The 19,663-nt window shown below is 46.4% G+C and overlaps 1 protein-coding gene across 1 annotated transcript in view; it reads left to right on the top strand.

The window, feature by feature from the left end:
* LOC126109783 (peroxidase-like) overlaps window positions 1–19,663 on the top strand; it is a 266,678-nt gene that overhangs the window by 193,113 nt on the left and 53,902 nt on the right. Inside the window, exons 7-8 of the mRNA XM_049914842.1 lie at window positions 4,140–4,318; window positions 15,149–15,347. Coding sequence (XP_049770799.1) covers window positions 4,140–4,318; window positions 15,149–15,347 — 378 coding nt within the window. The remainder of the gene's footprint in view (window positions 1–4,139; window positions 4,319–15,148; window positions 15,348–19,663) is intronic.

The raw sequence follows: 19,663 nt of genomic DNA, 5'->3' as shown, positions 1-19,663 counted from the left end.
GGCCCAAGAAAATGATGATGATATCCTTTCGTGCACATTTCTGGGTAGTTTTGTTTCATTCATTGTAATCTGTATGTTTAGTGTGTCATTGCCTTCAGACTCCTGTTTTGCTTTTAATAGCTACCTCGTTGCATTTGACACAGATAGTGGTAGTCTCGTTTACATATGGTATAAAAGGGCAGTGCAGTTACGGAGCTGTCTTTTGCAGTCAAGTGATTCATGTGAAAATGTTTCCGACCTGACTGTGGTCGCACGACGGCAGTTAACGGACTTTTAACGCGGAATGGTAGTTGGAGCTACAAGCGTGGGATATTCCATTTCGGATCTCGTTACGGACTTCAGTATTTCGAGAGTGTGCCGAGAATACCAAATTTCAGGCATTACCTCTCACCATCGCCAATGCTATGGTGAACGGCCTTCACTTAACAACCGAGAGCAGCGGCGTTTGCGTAGAGCTGTCAGAGCTAACCGACAAGCAGCATTCCCTGAAATAACCGCGGAGGTCAATGTGGGACGTACAACCAACCTATCCGTGAGCCGAAATCTGTCATTAATGGGCTATGGCAGCAGGTGACCCAGACGAGTGCCTTTGCTAAAAGCACAAAGTCGCCTGCAGTGCCTCTCCTAGACGGCTGACCATATGGGTTGGACCCCAGGCGACTGAACGTGACCCGATTCCAGCTGGTAAGAGCTAATGGTAGGGTTCGATTGTGGTGCAGACCCCGTGAAGCCAAGGTCGAAGTTGTCAACATGGCACTCTGTAACTGGTGGTGGCTCCATAGTGGTGTTGGCTGTGTTTACATGAAATGGACTGGGTCCCCTGATCCAACTGAACCGATCACTGACTGGAAATGGTTATGTTCGGCTGCTTGGAGACCATATGCAGCCATTGGTGGTTTTCATGAAATTCCATCTTGGGCGTTGTACGGTTGTTATTAGTGGGATATGGATTCCAATTCCAATCAAGACTTGGCGGTGTCGGCTATGAGGAAAGTCTGTTAATACACGTCTTGTAGTTCTTAGTGGTGTATGGTTATTGCCAGTCGTCACAAGGCATAAATCTGGATTATATTCCTTTCTCCAAGCTGCTGACCTAAATGTTCCTTGATCCTTTGGGTCGAAAATTAGGAACACGGGAGAGAGTGTGATTTATAGAATACCCATGCAGATTTAGATGCAGATGCAGTGATATCGGGCGTTCCGCAAGAAAGTATTGCAGGCTATCTGCAGTTCCCGATCTATGTAAACGCTTTGCGAAACAATGTGCCCAGATTTCTTTGATTCTTTGCAGATGATGTTGCTATTTACCGACTTGTACAGTCATTAGAATAAAAAACTACTGAAAATGTGTTACACACAACATCTGTACGGTGCGAAAAGTGGCGATTGACTCTAAATAATGAAAAGCGTGAAATTATTCATACGAGTACTAAAAGGAATCCAGTAAATTCCTGTTGCGCGATAAATCGCGCAAATCTGAAGGCTGTGAATTCGGCTAAATACCTAGCAGTCACAATTACGAACATCTTAAATTGGAACGGTCATATTACATAATGCTCTGAGGAAGGTGTACCAAAAAAATGTGTTTTATTCGCAGAACACTTAGAATATGCAACAGTGTACTAAAGAGACTGCGCAAAGTACTCTTGTCCGTCCTCTGGTAGAGTACTGTTGTGCAGTGTGGCATCCTCACAAGATACAATGGCTGCAGAACATCGAAAACGTTCAAAGAAGGGCAGCACGTTTCCTATTATCACGAACTAGGGGAGAGAGTGCCAGCGATTTGATCCGCGACATTGGGTGTCAATCGTTAAAACGAAGGCATTTTTCATTGCATAGAATTTTAACCTCCAGCTTCCTCCTCTGAATGCGACAATATTTTACTCGCGAAAACCTTCATGGGAAGAAATAATCATCTTAATAAAATAAGATAAATCAGAGCTGCCAAGGAAAGCGGGCGCCATTGGAGAGTAGAACGGTAGAGAAATTGCTTGAGACTGATTCCATGTATCCTCTACCAGGCAATCAATTGTGAATTGCAGACTAGTCATGCGGATGGTCACAATGTACTGGCTCATCAGTGCGCTATGCTACACGTTCACGTATGTCAGTTTTCGCTTTTAATTATGATACAGCCCATATTATATGAATTGTCATTAGCCATTGGGCTGCCTACGAATGTAGGAAAAGAATCAACTTCAGAATTTCCTAACAACTGGCCTTCACGACTTATCAAAAGGGGAAAAAATCCAATAATGAAACTTCCTGGCAGCTTAAAACTGTGTGCCACGCTGCGACTCGAACACCACAGCTTTGCCTTTAATGGGCAAGTGCTCTGCCAACTGAGCTATCGAAGCACGACTGACGACCCGTTCCCACAGCTCCAATTTCATCAGTACCTCATCTTCTACATTCCAAACTTCATAGAAGGTCCTAAGTTCGGGTCCAGGACCGACACAAAATTTTAATCTGCGAGGACGTTTCGTATCACTGTAGACTCCCGGAATGAGATTCTCACTCTGCAGCTGAGTGTGCGCTGATATGAAACTCCCTGGCAGATTAAAACTGTGTGCCGGACCGAGACTCGAACTTGGGACCTTTGCCTTTCGCGGGCAAGTGCTCTGCCAACTGAGCTACCCAAGCACGACTCACGCACCGTCCTCAGAGCTGTGTGCCGGACCGAAAGCCAAAGGTCCCGAGTTCGAGTCTCGATCTGGCACATAGTTTTAATCTGTCAGGAAGTTTCATATCAGCGCACACTCCGCTGCAGAGTGAAAATCTCATTCTGGAAACATCTCCTAGGCTGTGGCTAAGCCATGTCTCCGCAATATCCTTTCTTTCAGGAGTACTAGTTCTGCAAGGTTCTCAGGAGAGCTTCTGTTAAGTTTGGAAGGTAGGAGACGAGGTACTGGCAGAAGTAAAGCTGTGAGGACGGGGCGTGTGTCGTGCTTGGGTAGCAGAGCACTTGCCCGCAAAAGGCAAAGGTCCGGAGTTCGAGTCTCGGTCCGGCACACAGTTTTAATCTGCCAGGAAGTTTCAGATAGACTCCGTTTCAGAGCGACAGATTCATTGTGGAAATGTCCTATAGTGCTTTTAGAATTCTGTCAACACCATAAACTGCTTCATAGTAACTCCGTTCCCATTAGGTCACCGAAGTTTAGCGCTGTCGGGCTTAGCTACCACTTGGATGGGTGACAGTCCAGGTCTGCTGAGTGCTGAAACTTCCTGGCAGATTAAAACTGTGTGCCCGACCGAGACTCGAACTCGGGACCTTTGCCTTTCGCGGGCAAGTGCTCTACCACCTGAGCTACCGAAGCACGACTCACACCCCGTCCTCAGAACTGTGTGCCGGACCGAAAGGCAAAGGTCCCGAGGTCGAGTCTCGGTCTGGCACATAGTTTTAATCTGTTAGGAAGTTTCATATCAGCGCACACTCCGCTGCAGAGTGAAAATCTCATTCTGGAAATCTCCCCCAGGCTGTGGCTAAGCCATTTCTCCGCAATATCCTTCGCAATCTCCTTCGCAGGAGAGCTTCTGTAAAGTTTGGAAGGTAGGAGACGAGATACTGGCAGAAGTAAAGCTGTGAGTACCGGCCGTGAGTCGTGCTTCGGTAGCTCAGATGGTAGAGCACTTGCCCGCGAAAGGCAAAGGTCCCGAGTTCGAGTCTCGGTCGGGCACACAGTTTTAATCTGCCAGGAAGTTTCATATCAGCGCACACTCCGCGCTGCAGAGTGAAAATCTCATTCTGGATCTGCTGAGTGCTGTTGGCACGTGTGGTTCACTCAGCCCTTGTGAAGCCGATTGAGGAGCTACGGGGTTGAGAAGCAGCTGCTCCAGTCACGAAAATTGACAACGACTGGGAGAGCTGTGTGCTGACCACATTCTCCTCCATATCTGAACCAATGACGTCTGTGGGTTGAGGATGACACGGCGGTCGGTCGGTGCCGTTGGGCCTTCCGAGACACGTTCGGACGAAGAGAGACATACACTGCTTTGGATAAATCGTTTTGGAATTCCTTCAGGTTTTTGTCGGCCACTTCAAACCATAAATGTGCTAGCTGCATAAATGTACACTTTGGTTGACAAAATGGTGTCGCGTGTGAGGAGTGAGCCGACGTCGACGCGTCGTGTGTCCGCAGAGGCACACAGGACGCAGTGCTGCGCGTCCGACGGCAGCCACTGGTCGCTGACGAACGAGCCCACCTGCTACCCCATCATCATCGACGAGAAGGACCCCGTCTTCGGGCCGGCCGGCATCCGGTGCATGAACTTCGTGAGGACCACGGCGGACGCCTGCTCTCACCACGCCAGCGAGCAGGTGAGTTCAAATTGGTTCAAATGGCTCCGAGCACTATGGGACACCATCTGAGGTCATCAGTCCCCTAGAACTTAGAACTACTTAAACCTAACTAACCTAAGGACATCACATACATCCGTGCCCGAGGCAGGATTCCAACCTGCGACCGTAGCGGCAGCGCGGTTGCAGACTGTAGCGCCTAGACCCACTCGGCTACACTGGCCGGCCAGCAGGTGAGTCCTCCGCCACCAGGTGTCGGCGGCTTTTCTGAGCCCCAAGTGCCTGTGGACTGAGCCGTCAGCGGAAAAAGCGTCCTCCTCTCCAGCTCATCACCATCATCGTCATCTCGCACAGTATCTCGCCACTGGCAGGATCTGCTTGGTACATGAACCACTTCATCTTCTCATCCTTGTCGCTATTCTCACCCATTCCTCTCCTCTCTTCCAGAGGCTCTTTTCCACTCCTTTTAGCCTCTTATCCATTGGCCTTCCCTTTGGTTTCTCGCCTTCGATCTTCATCTTGTGCATCTTCACACATCCACGCCCGAGGCAGGATTCCAACCTGCGACCGTAGCGGCAGCGCGGTTCCAGACTGTAGCGCCTAGAACCACTCGGCTACACTGGCCGGCCAGCAGGTGAGTCCTCCGCCACCAGGTCTCGACGGCTTTTCTGAGCCCCAAGTGCCTGTGGACTGAGCCGTCAGCGGAAAAAGCGTCCTCCTCTCCAGCTCATCATCATCATCGTCATCTTGCACAGTATCTAGCCACTGGCAGGACCTGCTTGGTACATCAACCTCTTCATCTTCTCATCCTTGTCGCTATTCCCACCCATTCCTCTCCTCTCTTCCAGAGGCTCTTTTCCACTCCTTTTAGCCTCTTATCCATTGGCCTTCCCTTTGGTTTCTCGCCTTCGATCTTCATCTTGTGCATCTTCTGGAGTATCCCTATCTCATATTCTATTATCGCATGCCCATACCACTTTCCTTACCCCAGTGTCATTTTGGTAGGATTCCTCAAGTGTTATTTCGCCAAGACTTTAATTTCTCTTTGTTAAACCTAGTAATGGTTCTTTATTTACGTGATCATTACGGCACTCCAACCCCAGTTCTCGACACCACTAATATCGTACTACTTTTCTGCGAAGTAACAGACATATTTTTGTGACAATATTCACATTTGGTTTTATTAATGTGTAGGTACTCCGATGTATCGATATATTACAGTGATATGGTTCTTGTGTGTATTCATTTCTGTGAGACTCTCATAATCTTTTACTTACTTGTAACCGTTTTGGCGCGAATGCGCATAGAGAGCAATCTTTGTTTCACTTTGCAGAAGTTAAGTTGTTATTTCGCTTTTTTTTCACGCTTTGTAAAAGATCAGTCAAGTCTTGTGTTTGGTTGAAGTGGAAATTAAATATATGAAGATTGATACAAAACTGTTTTCTTGATGATGTGACAATTAAGAAGAAGTATATGTGAATTCACAAGAAGTTTAATAAAAAGTGGATCGTGAACACCATGTCAAAAATTATTTCTACCGTACCATTGTTCTTATCTGGGATTGTTTGATCATTAAGAATTTCCTGAAAAACGCATTTGTTAGGTCTTCAAATATTGCTAAAATACAGATCTGAACCTTCTAGCAGTCAAAGTGGAATCACCCTAGAATCAACAAGCTGAGCCTTAAGAACTTCGACGAAATCTACGTGGGAATCCATTCAAGATAAGTGCCAAAATTAATGAGTTTTTTACAGTGACTTCATTATTTCCATTCTGACGATACCATCCACAGTCAATAGCTTTGTCTTTGCTCGATAAAGGGATCCATTTGAGCAACATTATTAATCTGATTTCTAACCTACTTTGCAAGTGGTGGTATTATTAGAACCTACCCGAGTTTTCTAAAATTCATTTCACTTGCTTACAACACACATTTTTCCCTTACCTTCATGACCGAGGTTAATGTTCTATTATGTCACTATATTGGACTTTTCAAGTTCTTCCCCATGCCATTAAAAGGAGCGTATCACTATCTTTAAGGAATCATACTTGCTTCAGTATCTCGATCGATACAGGAGTTACGGCTCTTTATTGAATACAAAAGTACATGTTCCTTAGCGGAATATCATTGCCGAAAACCTCGTTTCGTTATTTGAAACTGTTTACGAAATAAAAGCGGTGTCACATCTTACACGACCAACCCTATACATATATATAACACAGAAAAGTTTATGAAAACAAAGTATGGAAAAATTAAAAGAGTTGATAGATTCCAATACCAGAGGGAGTGGATCCAAGCCAATGGACTGGATAACACAGCAAATAAAGAAAGAATGAAAAAGTTAGAATTTGCATATAAATTAACACAAAACTACTACAATAAATAATATCCATACAAGCGAAGATTAAACATTATAATTCAGTTATTAGGACACAAGCAACGTATTGATCAGAGTGCCTAACATTGAATAAGAAAGGCGAATTAAGAGTACTAGAAAAAAAGAGAGAGAAAAATACTAAGAAAAATTATAGGTCCTGAGGAAAACAAAGAAAATAGGTGGATTAAAAGGAGAAGTGAAGACTTGTACAAAAATAGATCACAGATACAATGAGAAAGAGACGGCTAAAATTTTATGGACATTTAAAAAGAATGGAAGAAACACGGATTGCAAAGAAAATTTTTAATTACGTTAGTAACCTGAAAAAAACTGTAGGATGGATAGAAGCAGTAAAGAAAGACACCAACAAAATAGTTGTTACAGAAGAAATAATACATGACAGGAATCACTTCAGGCTACTGATCGAAAACGCAAACTATGAAAAAGATGAGCCAAAACCTCGACCCAAGAGAGTGTGGACAGATGAGCAGAGACGAGCAGTTGGCGAGAAAATGAAGAAGTACTGGGAAGAACGGAAGAAAAAGAAACACCATAAGTCTTAAGTTGTATGCGGTCCATAGCTGGCCAAAATCATAAATAAATAAAACAATAACTTAAAAAAACATAGGCAAATGTCTGAACTTCATAATTGTATTACTTCGATTTAAGCAGCTTTTTTAATACTATCGATGAAACTTTTCTTTGCAGTAATTTAAAAAAAATACGCAAATCTCCCAACTTTTTAACGATTTTGCTTCGTTTTATTATATAGGGTATTTCAGAAGTGATGGTCAATAATTCACGCATGGAAAGTACAGGCCAAAAGTAGCTAAAAATCTCCAATAAATATGGGTCTGCAAATCAACCGTTGCCGAGGTATCGCATTAATTCTGGTAGGGAACCAAGTATAAACGCCCCTGGATCCCGCAGTATTTACGCTGGTATCTCCAGGTTTGGGATCGACTCTCTGTTTGGTTACGCATGCGCAGCTACTTTCCTTTCCCCCTCCGTGCTCTGTGCCGAACAGGCCTGACAATCAGTTTCGAACGTGAAGGCACCATGGACAGGGATTACGCCAATGAAGAGTGTTGTGTCGGCAGATTAGCCAACACAAGGTACACTAATTTATAGAGGAGGCCGAAATGCACGCGTCAACTCACGCAGGTGGGCGGTAGGTCTGTAACAGGATACGTAATGAATGCTATAAAGAAAAGTACGTAGCTGCTGGAATACTTAACTTTAATCCATCATTTGTATACAGCATTCTTGATGATACAAGTGAGACTCTCTCTAGAAATGGTTAATGGCGCCTTGCTAGGTCGTAGCCATGGACTTAGCAGAAGGCTATTCTAACTATCTCTCGGCAAATGAGAGAAAGGCTTCGTCAGTGTAGTCGCTAGCAAAGTCGTCGTACAACTGGGGACGAGTCCTAGTACGTCTCTCTAGACCTGCCGTGTGGTGGCGCTCGGTCTGCAATTACTGACAGTGTCGACACGCGGGTCCGACATGTACTAATGGACCGCGGCCGTTTAAAGCTACCACCTAGCAAGTGTGGTGTCTGGCGGTGACACCACAAAGAGTACGCTGACATGCACTTCATGTGCGCAAAGCTAATGGCGGCGCCGTTGAGGCTGTAGAGGCTGTACGATTGTACGAAAAAGCGTTTCCTTTTCGCAGACAGCCGGTTACATCAGCGGCTTAGGGAGACAGGGAATTTCGCACACCATGTACGAGAAGGTCGACCCAGATCCATAGTACCCGATGTCGAGGAAACGGTGTTACGCATTGTACACGAACGTCTGAGTACGTCAACAAGGAGGATTGCTACCTAAGAGCGTGTCCCCAGTCATAGAAGTTTGTGGCAGATTTTACGTCGGCAAGTACTCTATCCATATCATCTTCAGCGAGTGCAAGTCCTCAACAATGCAGACTTTCCTTCTAGAAAGAATTTCTGTCAATGGGTGCAACAACAGTGTATCCTGAATCCCCTGTTTGTAAGCAGTATTCTGTTCATGGATGAGGCTGGATTTATCTGTGACGGTATTTTTAATTACACTACTAGCCATTAAAATTGCTAAACCAAGGAGAAATGCAGATGATAACCGGGTATTCATTGGACAAATATATTATGCTACAACTGACAACTGACATGTGACTACATTTTCACGCAATTTGGGTGCATAGATCCTGAGAAATCAGTACCAAGAACAACCACCTCTGGCCGTAATAACGGCCTTGATACGCCTGGGCATTCAGTCAAACAGAGCTTGGATGGCGTGTACAGGTACAGCTGCCCATGCAGTGTCAACACGATACCACAATAAATCAAGAGTAGTGAGTGGCGTATTGTGACGAGCCAGTTACTCGCGCACCATAGACCACACGTTTTCAATTGGTGAGAGATCTGGAGAATGTGCTGGTCAGGGCAGCAGTCGAACATTTTCTGCATCCAGAAAGGCCCGTACAGGACCTGCAACATGCGGTCGTGAATTATCCTGCTGAAATGTAGGGATTCGCAGGGATCGAATAAAGGGTAGAGCCACGGGTCGTAACACATCTGAACTGTATCGTCCACTGTTCAAAGTGCCGTCAATGCGAACAAGAGCTGACCGAGACGTGTAACCAATGGCACCCCATACCATCACGCCGGGTGATACGCCAGTATGGCGATGACGAATACACGTCTCCAACGTGCATTCACCGCTATGTCGCCAAACACGGATGCGACCATGATGATGCTGTAAACAGAACCTCGATTTATCCGAAAAAATGACGTTTTGCCAATCGTGCACCCAGGTTCGTCGTCGAGTGCACAATCGCAGGCACTCCTGTCCCTGATGCAGCGTCAAAGGTAACCGCAGCCACGGTCTCCGAGCTGCAAACGTCGTCGAAGTGTTCGTGCAGATGGTTGTTGTCTTGCAAATGTCCCCATCTGTTGACTCTGGGATCGAGACGTGGCTGCACGATCCGTTACAGCCGTGCGGATAAGATGCCTGTCATCTCGACTGCTACTGATACGAGGCCGTTGGTATCCAGCACGGCGTTCCGTATTACCCTCCTGAACCCACCGATTCCATATTCCGCTAAGTCATTGGATCTCGACCAACGCGGGCAGCAATGTCGCGATACGATAAACCGCAATCGCGATAGGCCACAATCCGACCTTTATCAAAGGCGGAAACGTGATGGTACGCATTTATCCTCCTTACACGAGGCATCACAACAACGTTTCAACAGGCAACGCCGGTCAATTGCTGTTTGTGTATGAGAAATCGGTTGTAAACGTACCTCATGTCAGCACGTTGTAGGTGTCGCCACCGGCGCCAACCTTGTGTGAATGCTCTGAAAAGCTAATCATTTCCACATCACACCATCTTATTCCTGTCGGTTAAATTTGGCGTCTGTAGCACGTCATCTTCGTGGTGAAGCAATTTTAATGGCCAATAGTGTATCATAACTGTCACATTTGCGCCGATGTCTATCCTAATGCAACACACGTATCACGGCATGAGCAGCGTTACTCGTTGAACGGCAGGACTGCTCGGAGACCGCATAGTTGGACCACACTTCCTACCACAGACTAACCGGACAGCAGTACATGGGGTTCCTGCGGTCTGTACTTCCAGATGTACATGAAGATGTCCCACTGAACCGACGCCTGAACATGTGTTTCACGCATGACGATGCTCCAGCACCGGCTTCTAGATCGGACATATGGTCAGCATTGGATACGTAGAAGAAGGCCTATGCCATGGCATCCGAGGTCTCCGAATTTAAATCCAGCAGATTTCTACGTGTGAAGTAATGTTAAAAGCCTGCTCTACGCTACCGAGGACAACTTACTTCAGGAATTATGCTTGCGGATAGAAGCAGTCTGTTAGCATTTACAGAAATCCCCAGGACTGACTAAGAGGATTCGCAACTCGTTTCAGAGACGACTTCAGTACTGCATACAGACTCACGAACAACATTTCGATCAGCTACTTTAACGTTTATAGATGCCACATGTTCCTAGACACTGACAAACCGCAACAGAAACTATGTTGTATCTCGACAACGGTTGGTTTGTGGGACCATGTTTATTGGAGCTTTTTAGCTACTTTTGGCCTGTACTTTCCGTGTCTGATTTATTGACCATCACTTCTGAAACACCCTATATATACACTCCTGGAAATGGAAAAAAGAACACATTGACACCGGTGTGTCAGACCCACCATACTTGCTCCGGACACTGCGAGAGGGCTGTACAAGCAATGATCACACGCACGGCACAGCGGACACACCAGGAACCGCGGTGTTGGCCGTCGAATGGCGCTAGCTGTGCAGCATTTGTGCACCGCCGCCGTCAGTGTCAGCCAGTTTGCTGTGGCACACGGAGCTCCATCGCAGTCTTTAACACTGGTAGCATGCCGCGACAGCGTGGACGTGAACCGTATGTGCAGTTGACGGACTTTGAGCGAGGGCGTATAGTGGGCATGCGGGAGGCCGGGTGGACGTACCGCCGAATTGCTCAACACGTGGGCCGTGAGGTCTCCACAGTACATCGATGTTGTCGCCAGTGGTCGGCGGAAGGTGCACGTGCCCGTCGACCTGGGACCGGACCGCAGCGACGCACGGATGCACGCCAAGACCGTAGGATCCTACGCAGTGCCGTAGGGGACCGCACCGCCACTTCCCAGCAAATTAGGGACACTGTTGCTCCTGGGGTATCGGCGAGAACCTTTCGCAACCGTCTCCATGAAGCTGGGCTACGGTCCCGCACACCGTTAGGCCGTCTTCCGCTCACGCCCCAACATCGTGCAGCCCGCCTCCAGTGGTGTCGCGACAGGCGTGAATGGAGGGACGAATGGAGACGTGTCGTCTTCAGCGATGAGAGTCGCTTCTGCCTTGGTGCCAATGATGGTCGTATGCGTGTTTGGCGCCGTGCAGGTGAGCGCTACAATCAGGACTGCATACGACCGAGGCACACAGGGCCAACACCCGGCATCACGGTGTGGGGAGCGATCTCCTACACTGGCCGTACACCACTGGTGATCGTCGAGGGGACACTGAATAGTGCACGGTACATCCAAACCGTCATCGAACCCATCGTTCTACCATTCCTAGACCGGCAAGGGAACTTGCTGTTCCAACAGGACAATGCACGTCCGCATGTATCCCGTGCCACCCAACGTGCTCTAGAAGGTGTAAGTCAACTACCCTGGCCAGCAAGATCTCCGGATCTGTCCCCCATTGAGCATGTTTGGGACTGGATGAAGCGTCGTCTCACGCGGTCTGCACGTCCAGCACGAACGCTGGTCCAACTGAGGCGCCAGGTGGAAATGGCATGGCAAGCCGTTCCACAGGACTACATCCAGCATCTCTACGATCGTCTCCATGGGAGAATAGCAGCCTGCATTGCTGCGAAAGGTGGATATACACTGTACTAGTGCCGACATTGTGCATGCTCTGTTGCCTGTGTCTATGTGCCTGTGGTTCTGTCAGTGTGATCATGTGATGTATCTGACCCCAGGAATGTGTCAATAAAGTTTCCCCTTCCTGGGACAATGAATTCACGGTGTTCTTATTTCAATTTCCAGGAGTGTATATATATATATATAACAGAAAGAAACCACCAATGAACAAATGAACAAAACAGAATTGATCCAGAATACCTTAAACTTAATAAGAGGGAAATTCTGCAGGAAATTGGGCAATCAAACGCAACGAACTGGAATGAACTTGCAGAAGTACTGAAAGACACTATGAAATTTGGCAAACCCCCAAGAAAGAGAAAACACAGATGGTGGAACAGTGCACGTGATCAAGCAATAGAAGAAAGAATACAAGCTTGGAAAACTTTCAGTAGCAACAAAACTACAGAAAAATGGCAGGAATTTTTGAGAATAAAAGTTCATCCAGGGCAATACGAAGAGAAAAACCTAGATATGATAAAAGCCGGCTTAAAGAAATTGAACAAGAATTTATCAAGAACAACACCAGAAATTTTTACAAAATTTTCAAAGAAAACCTAGCAGGGTATCAACCACCTAATGTGTGCTTTCGCCGGTCCGATGGATCACTAGAAACCAACCCTAAAAAGAACTGTCAAATTTTAGCTAAATATTTTCACTCACTTCTCAACTTCTAGCCTCTGACAAAACAACTAGATTTCGAAAAACCCACATCCAATCCCGATTCAAATCGACTATCACTTAAAGAGGTAAAGGAAATAATCAATTCTTCGAAGAGCAACAAGTCTCCAGGGGAAGACGGAATCATAGCAGAAATTAAATGACAATAATCTCACACAAGCAACCCACAGAATTATATCAAATATTTGGGAAACTGAACAAATACCTGCAGAGTGAAAATGTGCATTAATTCACCCTCTCCTCAAAAAAGGTGCAAAAATCGATCCAAATAATTACAGGGGAATTTCACTGCTCCCTGTAATATACAAGATTCTTTCAAAGTCCTTGTTGAACAGATTAGAGGAACAAGCTGACAAGTTAATAGGGGAGTATTAGACAGGGTTTCGCAAAGGTCGATCTTGCATCGAACAGATGTGGAACTTAAAACCAATTTTGCAAATGAGGAGATGTAGAAATACTGTGGTAACTTTCGTCGATTTTAAAAAGGCTTATGATTCAATAGATAGACAAACGTTGTTTCACACCTTAGAGGAGTTCAGGATTGACAGGAAAACAAGGTCAGTTATTCAACAGGCATTAACAGATACAACCTCCAAAGTTAAATTCATAGGAGAAACATCAGAAGAAGTCTTCAGTCCTGAGACTGGTTTGATGCAGCTCTCCATGCTACTCTATCCTGTGCAAGCTTCTTCATCTCCCAGTACCTACTGCAGCCTACATCCTTCTGAATCTGCTTAGTGTATTCATCTCTTGGTCTCCCTCTACGATTTTTACCCTCCACTCTGCCCTCCAATACGAAATTGGTGATCTCTTGATGCCTCAGAACATGTCCTACCAACCGATCCCTTCTTCTGGTCAAGTTGTGCCACATCCTTCTCTTCTCCCCAATCCTGTTCAATACCTCCTCATTAGTTATGTGATCAACCCATCTAATCTTCAGCATTCTTCTGTAGCACCACATTTCGAAAGCTTCTATTCTCTTCTTGTCCAAACTAGTTATCGTCCATGTTTCACTTCAACACATGGCTACACTCCATACAAATACTTTCAGAAACGACTTCCTGACACTTAAATCTACACTCGATGTTAACAACTTTCTCTTCTTCAGAAACCCTTTCCTTGCCATTGCCAGTCTACATTTTATATCCTCTCTACTTCGACCATCATCAGTTATTTTGCTCCACAAATAGCAATACTACTTTAAGTGTCTCATTTCCTTATCTAATTCCCTCAGCATCACTCGACTTAATTCGACTACATTCCATTATCCACGTTTTACTTTTGTTGATGTTCATCTTATGTCCTCCTTTCAAGACACTGTCCATTCCGTTCAATTGCTCTTACAAGTCCTTTGCTGTCTCTGACAGAATTACAATGTCATCGGCGAACCTCAAAGTTTTTATTTCTTCTCCATGGATTTTAATAACTACTCCAAATTTTTCTTTTTTTTCCTTTACTACTTGCTCAATATAGAGATTGAATAACATCGGGGAGAGGCTACAACCCTGTCCCACTCCCTTCCCAACCACTGCTTCCCTTTCATGCCCCTCGACTATTATAACTATCATCTGCTTTCTGTACAAATTGTAAATAGCCTTTCGCTCCCTGTAATTTACCCCTGCCACCTTCAGAATTTGAAAGAGAGTATTCCAATCAACATTGTCAAAAGCTTTCTCTAAGTCTACAAATGCTAGAAACGTAGGTTTACCTTTCCTTAATCTTTCTTCTAAGATAAGTCGTACGGTCAGTATTGCCTCACGTGTTCCAACATTTCTACGGAATCCAAACTGATCTTCCTCGAGGTCGGCTTCTATCAGTTTTTCCATTCGTCTGTAAAGAATTCGCATTAGCATTTTGCAGCTGTGACTTATTAAACTGATAGTTCGGTAATTTTCACATCTGTCAACACCTGCTCTCTTTGGGATTGGAATTATTATATTCTTCTTGAAATCTGATGGTATTTCGCCTGTCTCATACATCTTGCTCACCAGATGGTAGAGTTTTGTCAGGACTGGCTCTCCCAAGGCTGTCAGTAGTTCTACTGGAATTTTGTCTACTCCGGGGTCCTTGTTTCGACTCAGGTCTTTAAATGCTCTGTCAAACTCTTCACGCAGTATCGTATCTCCCATTTCATCTTCATCTACATCCTCTTCCATTTCCATAATATTGTCCTCAAGTACATCGCCCTTGTATAGACCCTCTATATACTCCTTCCACCTTTCTGCTTTCCCTTCTTTGCTTAAAACTGGGTTTCCATCTGAGCTCTTGATTTTCATGCAAGTGCATCGTATTAGGCATGGTAAAGTATTATGTTGTTGGTGTTGTCCGTGTGGTTGCAGCTGAGTGCGGTGACGTCATACCTGGATGCCTCGCTGGTGTACGGGTCGGACGATCAGACGGCGGCGAACCTGCGACTCTTCCAGAAGGGCCTCCTGAGGACGGACACCTCCAACCACGGCCGCCACTTCCCGCCCGCCTCCAACAACAAGAGCGCCGCCTGCGATACAGCCAGCGACGGCGAGTCCTGCTACGCCGCAGGTCAGTCTCTGTCCTCCTACGCAGCCTCCGGTCCCCCTACTACTGCTCCTGCATTTGCCACCGGACTGCCACCACGGTGACTTCAACGACTGGTTGGAAAGGAATCCTTAAACAAACGCAGGCTATAAGGACTACCCACATGTGTTACACTACTGGCCATTAAAATTGCTACACCACGAAGATGACGTGCTACAGACGCTAAATCTAACCGACAGGAAGAAGATGCTGTGATATGCAAATGATTAGCTTCTCAGAGCATTCACACAAGGTTGGCGCCGGTGGCGACACCTACAACGTGCTGACATGAGGAAAGCTTCCAACCGATTTCTCATACGCAAGCAGCAGTTGACCGGCGTTGCCTGGTGAAACGTTGTTTTGATGCCTCGTGTAAGGAGGAGAAATGCGTACCATCACGTTTCCGACTTTGATAAAGGTCGGATTGTAGCCCATCGCGATTGTGCTTTATTGTATCGCGACACTGCTGCTCGCTTTGGTCGACATCCAATTACTGTTAGCAGAATATAGAATCGGTGGGTTCAGGACGGTAATACGGAACGCCGTGCTGGATCCAAACGGCCACGTACCACTAGCAGTCTAGATGACAGGCATCTTATCTGCATGGCTGTAACGGATCGTGCAGCCACGTCTCGATCCCTGACTCAACAGATGGGGACGTTTCCAAGACAACAAGCATCTGCACGAACAGTTCGACGACGACGTTTGCAGCAGCATGGACTATCAGCTCCATGGCTGCAGTTACCCTTGACGCTTCATCACAGACAGGAGCGCCAGCGATGGTCTACTCAGCGACGAACCTGGGTGCACGAATGGCAAAACGTCATTTTTTCGGATGAATCCAGGTTCTGTTTACAGCATCATCATGGTCGCATCCGTGTTTGGCGACATCGCGGTGAACGCACATTGGAAGCGTGTATTCGTCATCGCCATACTGGCGTATCACCCGGCGTGTTGGTATGGGGTCCCATTGGTTACACGTCGCGGTCACCTCTTGTTCACATTGACGGCACTTTGAACAGTGGACGTTACATTTCAGATGTGTTAAGACCCGTGGCTCTACCCGTCATTCGATCTCTGCGAAACCCTACATTTCTGCAGGATAATACACGACCGCATGTTGCAGGTCCTGTACGGGCCATTCTGGATACAGAAAATGTTCGACTGCTGGCCTGGCCAGCACATTCTCCAGATCTCTCACCAATTGAAAACGTCTGGTCAATGGTGGCCGAGCAACTGGCTCGTCACTACACGCCAGTCACTACATTTGGTGAACTGTGGTATTGTGTTGAAGCTGTATGGGCAGCTGTACCTGTACACGCCATCTAAGCGCTGTTTGACTCAATGCCCAGGCGTATCAAGGGCGTTATTACGGCCAGAGATGCTTGTTCTGGGTACTGATTTCTCAGGATCTATGCACCCAAATTGCGTGACTATGTAATCACATGTCAGTTCTAGCATAATATATTTGTCCAATGAATACCCGTTTCTCATCTGCATTTCTTCTTGGTGTAGTAGTTTTAATGGCTAGTAGTGTATTTCTGTAGGTCAGTCTGTATCCTCCTTGTACTACTTCTGCACTCTGACTGAAGATTGACACACGGATACTTCGTATGGTTGGGGAAGATTAATTAAACGCGCACAGACTGCAGTCATTACCTACAAAGTGCAAGTGTTACGACTGTAGAGTGTTTGTCCCCCTTCTTCTTCTTTACACTATGGGGGCACAAGACTGAGACACAGAGATTTTAAGAGATTTTAAAGATTGGTTGGGAAAGATTCCTAGCAGTAACAGCGATTGCTGCTACGCCGTTGGTCTCTGCTCCCCTGCTGCTGCATCCGTACTTGCCACGAGACTGGCACTGCGGTGACTTCAACGAGTGGTTGGGAAGGATTCCTTAAAACGCACGAACACTATAAGCATTATCCACACTGCATGTCTGTTATACATATACTCCTTGCTATTTCTGCACTTTACCGCAAGAATGTCACAGGGGGACTATAACGGCTTTTGGGGAAGATTCGTGACTCGAATGCAGACTTTAGCCATTACCCAGAAAGTGTTATGTCTGTAGGCCAATCCCGGTCACCCTCCAGCTGCCGTACCGGTCTCGGAAACTGACATACGGCCGGGAGAGCGGTGTGCTGACCGCATGTTCCTCCATATCCGCATCCAGTGACGGCTATGGGCTGAGGAAGACACGGCGGCCGGTCGGTACCGTTGGGACTTCATAGCCTCTTCGGGAGGAGTTTTACTTCCAGCTGCCAGAAGATCGACACATGGAGACTCCAATGGATGCTTTTGAACGATTCCTTGTGTGCACAGAGACTATTGCCATTTGCCACGAGGTATGCGTGTTACGTCCGTACGTCAATCTTCATCTCACTCCTGCTACTTCTTTGCTTACCGTGACTAACACCATGGTGACTTCAACGAGTGGTTGAGAAGGATTCCTTAAACATAAGCAGGCAATAAGCATTACGCAATGCACGTGTATTACGCCTGTAGATCAGTCTCTCCTCCCTCCTCCTACTCACGCTTTCTGCCACGGAATGACACACAAAGACTTCAGCATACGGCTGGGGAAGGAGCATTAAGTGTGGCCGAACCATAGGCATTACCCTTTAGTTTAGTCTTTATGCCCCTAACGCTGCTTCCGCACTCTGCCACAAAACTGACACCAGAAGAATTTTGCTATGGGTTGAAAACGATTCCAAATAGCGATGAGAATTCCTGCTGGGTCACAGATCAATCTGTGTCCCACTTCTGCTGCTTCTGCACTCGACCACAAGAATGACACACGGCGAGTTATCGATTAGTTGGTAACGATTCCTTGAAAGCACGCTGACAATAGCCATTACAGTAATGAATAAGTTTTATGAAACTTTCTGACAGATGGCAATTGTGAGCTATATGGAGACTCGTACCTGAGACCTTACCATTCACGAGCAACGTTCTTGCATCCGAGCTTTGGCTTAGAATCTGCAGTCACAGCTTCAGTTCTGCCATCACGTCTTTTGCAGCACCTCCCCTGCGTACCTCATCGGACTAGCACCTCTGGGGAAAAAAGATAACGTGCAGAAAAAGCTTAGCCTTTGTATTGTCACAGAATTACTCTCTTACAAGTTGCATTCAAGTTCTAAGGCCTCCGATTTTTTTTTTCTCCATACTGGAAAGAGATATAAACATGCGCATTGTTTTAAAATGAGGCCGCCTTCATTGTCAATACGTCCCAGAGATGGCAGCACCGTACGGCAGATGGAATTTTACTGCCCGCGGCGAGAATGAGAACTGTTTTAAATACTTAAAATGGCGACGTTTTCCTTACTTGAACAGCGTGCAATCATTCGTTTTCTGAATTTGCGTGGTGTGAAACCAACTGAAATTTATCGACAGTTGAAGGAGACATGTGGTGATGGAGTTATGGATGTGTCGAAAGTGCGTTCGTGGGTGCGACAGTTTAATGAAGGCAGAACATCGTGTGACAACAAACCGAAACAACCTCGGGCTCGCACAAGCCAGTCTGACCACATGATTGAGAAAGTGGAGAGAATTGTTTTGGGGGATCGTCGAATGACTGTTGAACAGATCGCCTCCAGAGTTGGCATTTCTGTGGGTTCTGTGCACACAATCCTGCATGATGACCTGAAAATGCGAAAAGTGTCATCCAGGTGGGTGCCACGAATGTTGACGGACGACCACATGGCTGCCCGTGTGGCATGTTGCCAAGCAATGTTGTTGCACAACGAAAGCATCAATGGGACTTTCTTTTCGTCGGTTGTGACAATGGATGAGACGTGGATGCCATTTTTCAATAAAGAAACAAAGCGCCAGTCAGCTCAATGGAAGCACACAGATTCACCGCCACCAAAAAAATTTCGGGTAACCACCAGTGCTGAAAAAATCATGGTGCCCATGTTCTGGGACAGCGAGGGCGTAATCCTTAGCCATTGCGTTCCAAAGGGCACTACGGTAAAAGGTACATCCTACGAAAATGTTTTGAAGAACAAATTGCTTCCTGCACTGCAACAAAAACGTCCGAGAAGGGCTGCGCGTGTGCTGTTTCACCGAGACAACGCACCCGCACATCGAGCTAACGTTACGCAACAGTTTCTTCGTGATAACAACTTTGAAGTGATTCCTCATGCTCCCTACTCCCCTGACCTGGCTCCTAGTGACTTTTGGCTTTTTCCAACAATGAAAGACACTCTCCGTGGCCGCACATTCACCAGCCGTGCTGCTATTGCCTCAGCGATTTTCCAGTGGTCAAAACAGACTCCTAAAGAAGCTTTCGCCGCTG

Source organism: Schistocerca cancellata, chromosome 12 (genome assembly GCF_023864275.1).
Source record: "Schistocerca cancellata isolate TAMUIC-IGC-003103 chromosome 12, iqSchCanc2.1, whole genome shotgun sequence".
Lineage (NCBI taxonomy): Eukaryota > Metazoa > Arthropoda > Insecta > Orthoptera > Acrididae > Schistocerca > Schistocerca cancellata.
This window is presented reverse-complemented; position numbering and strand designations above follow the sequence as displayed.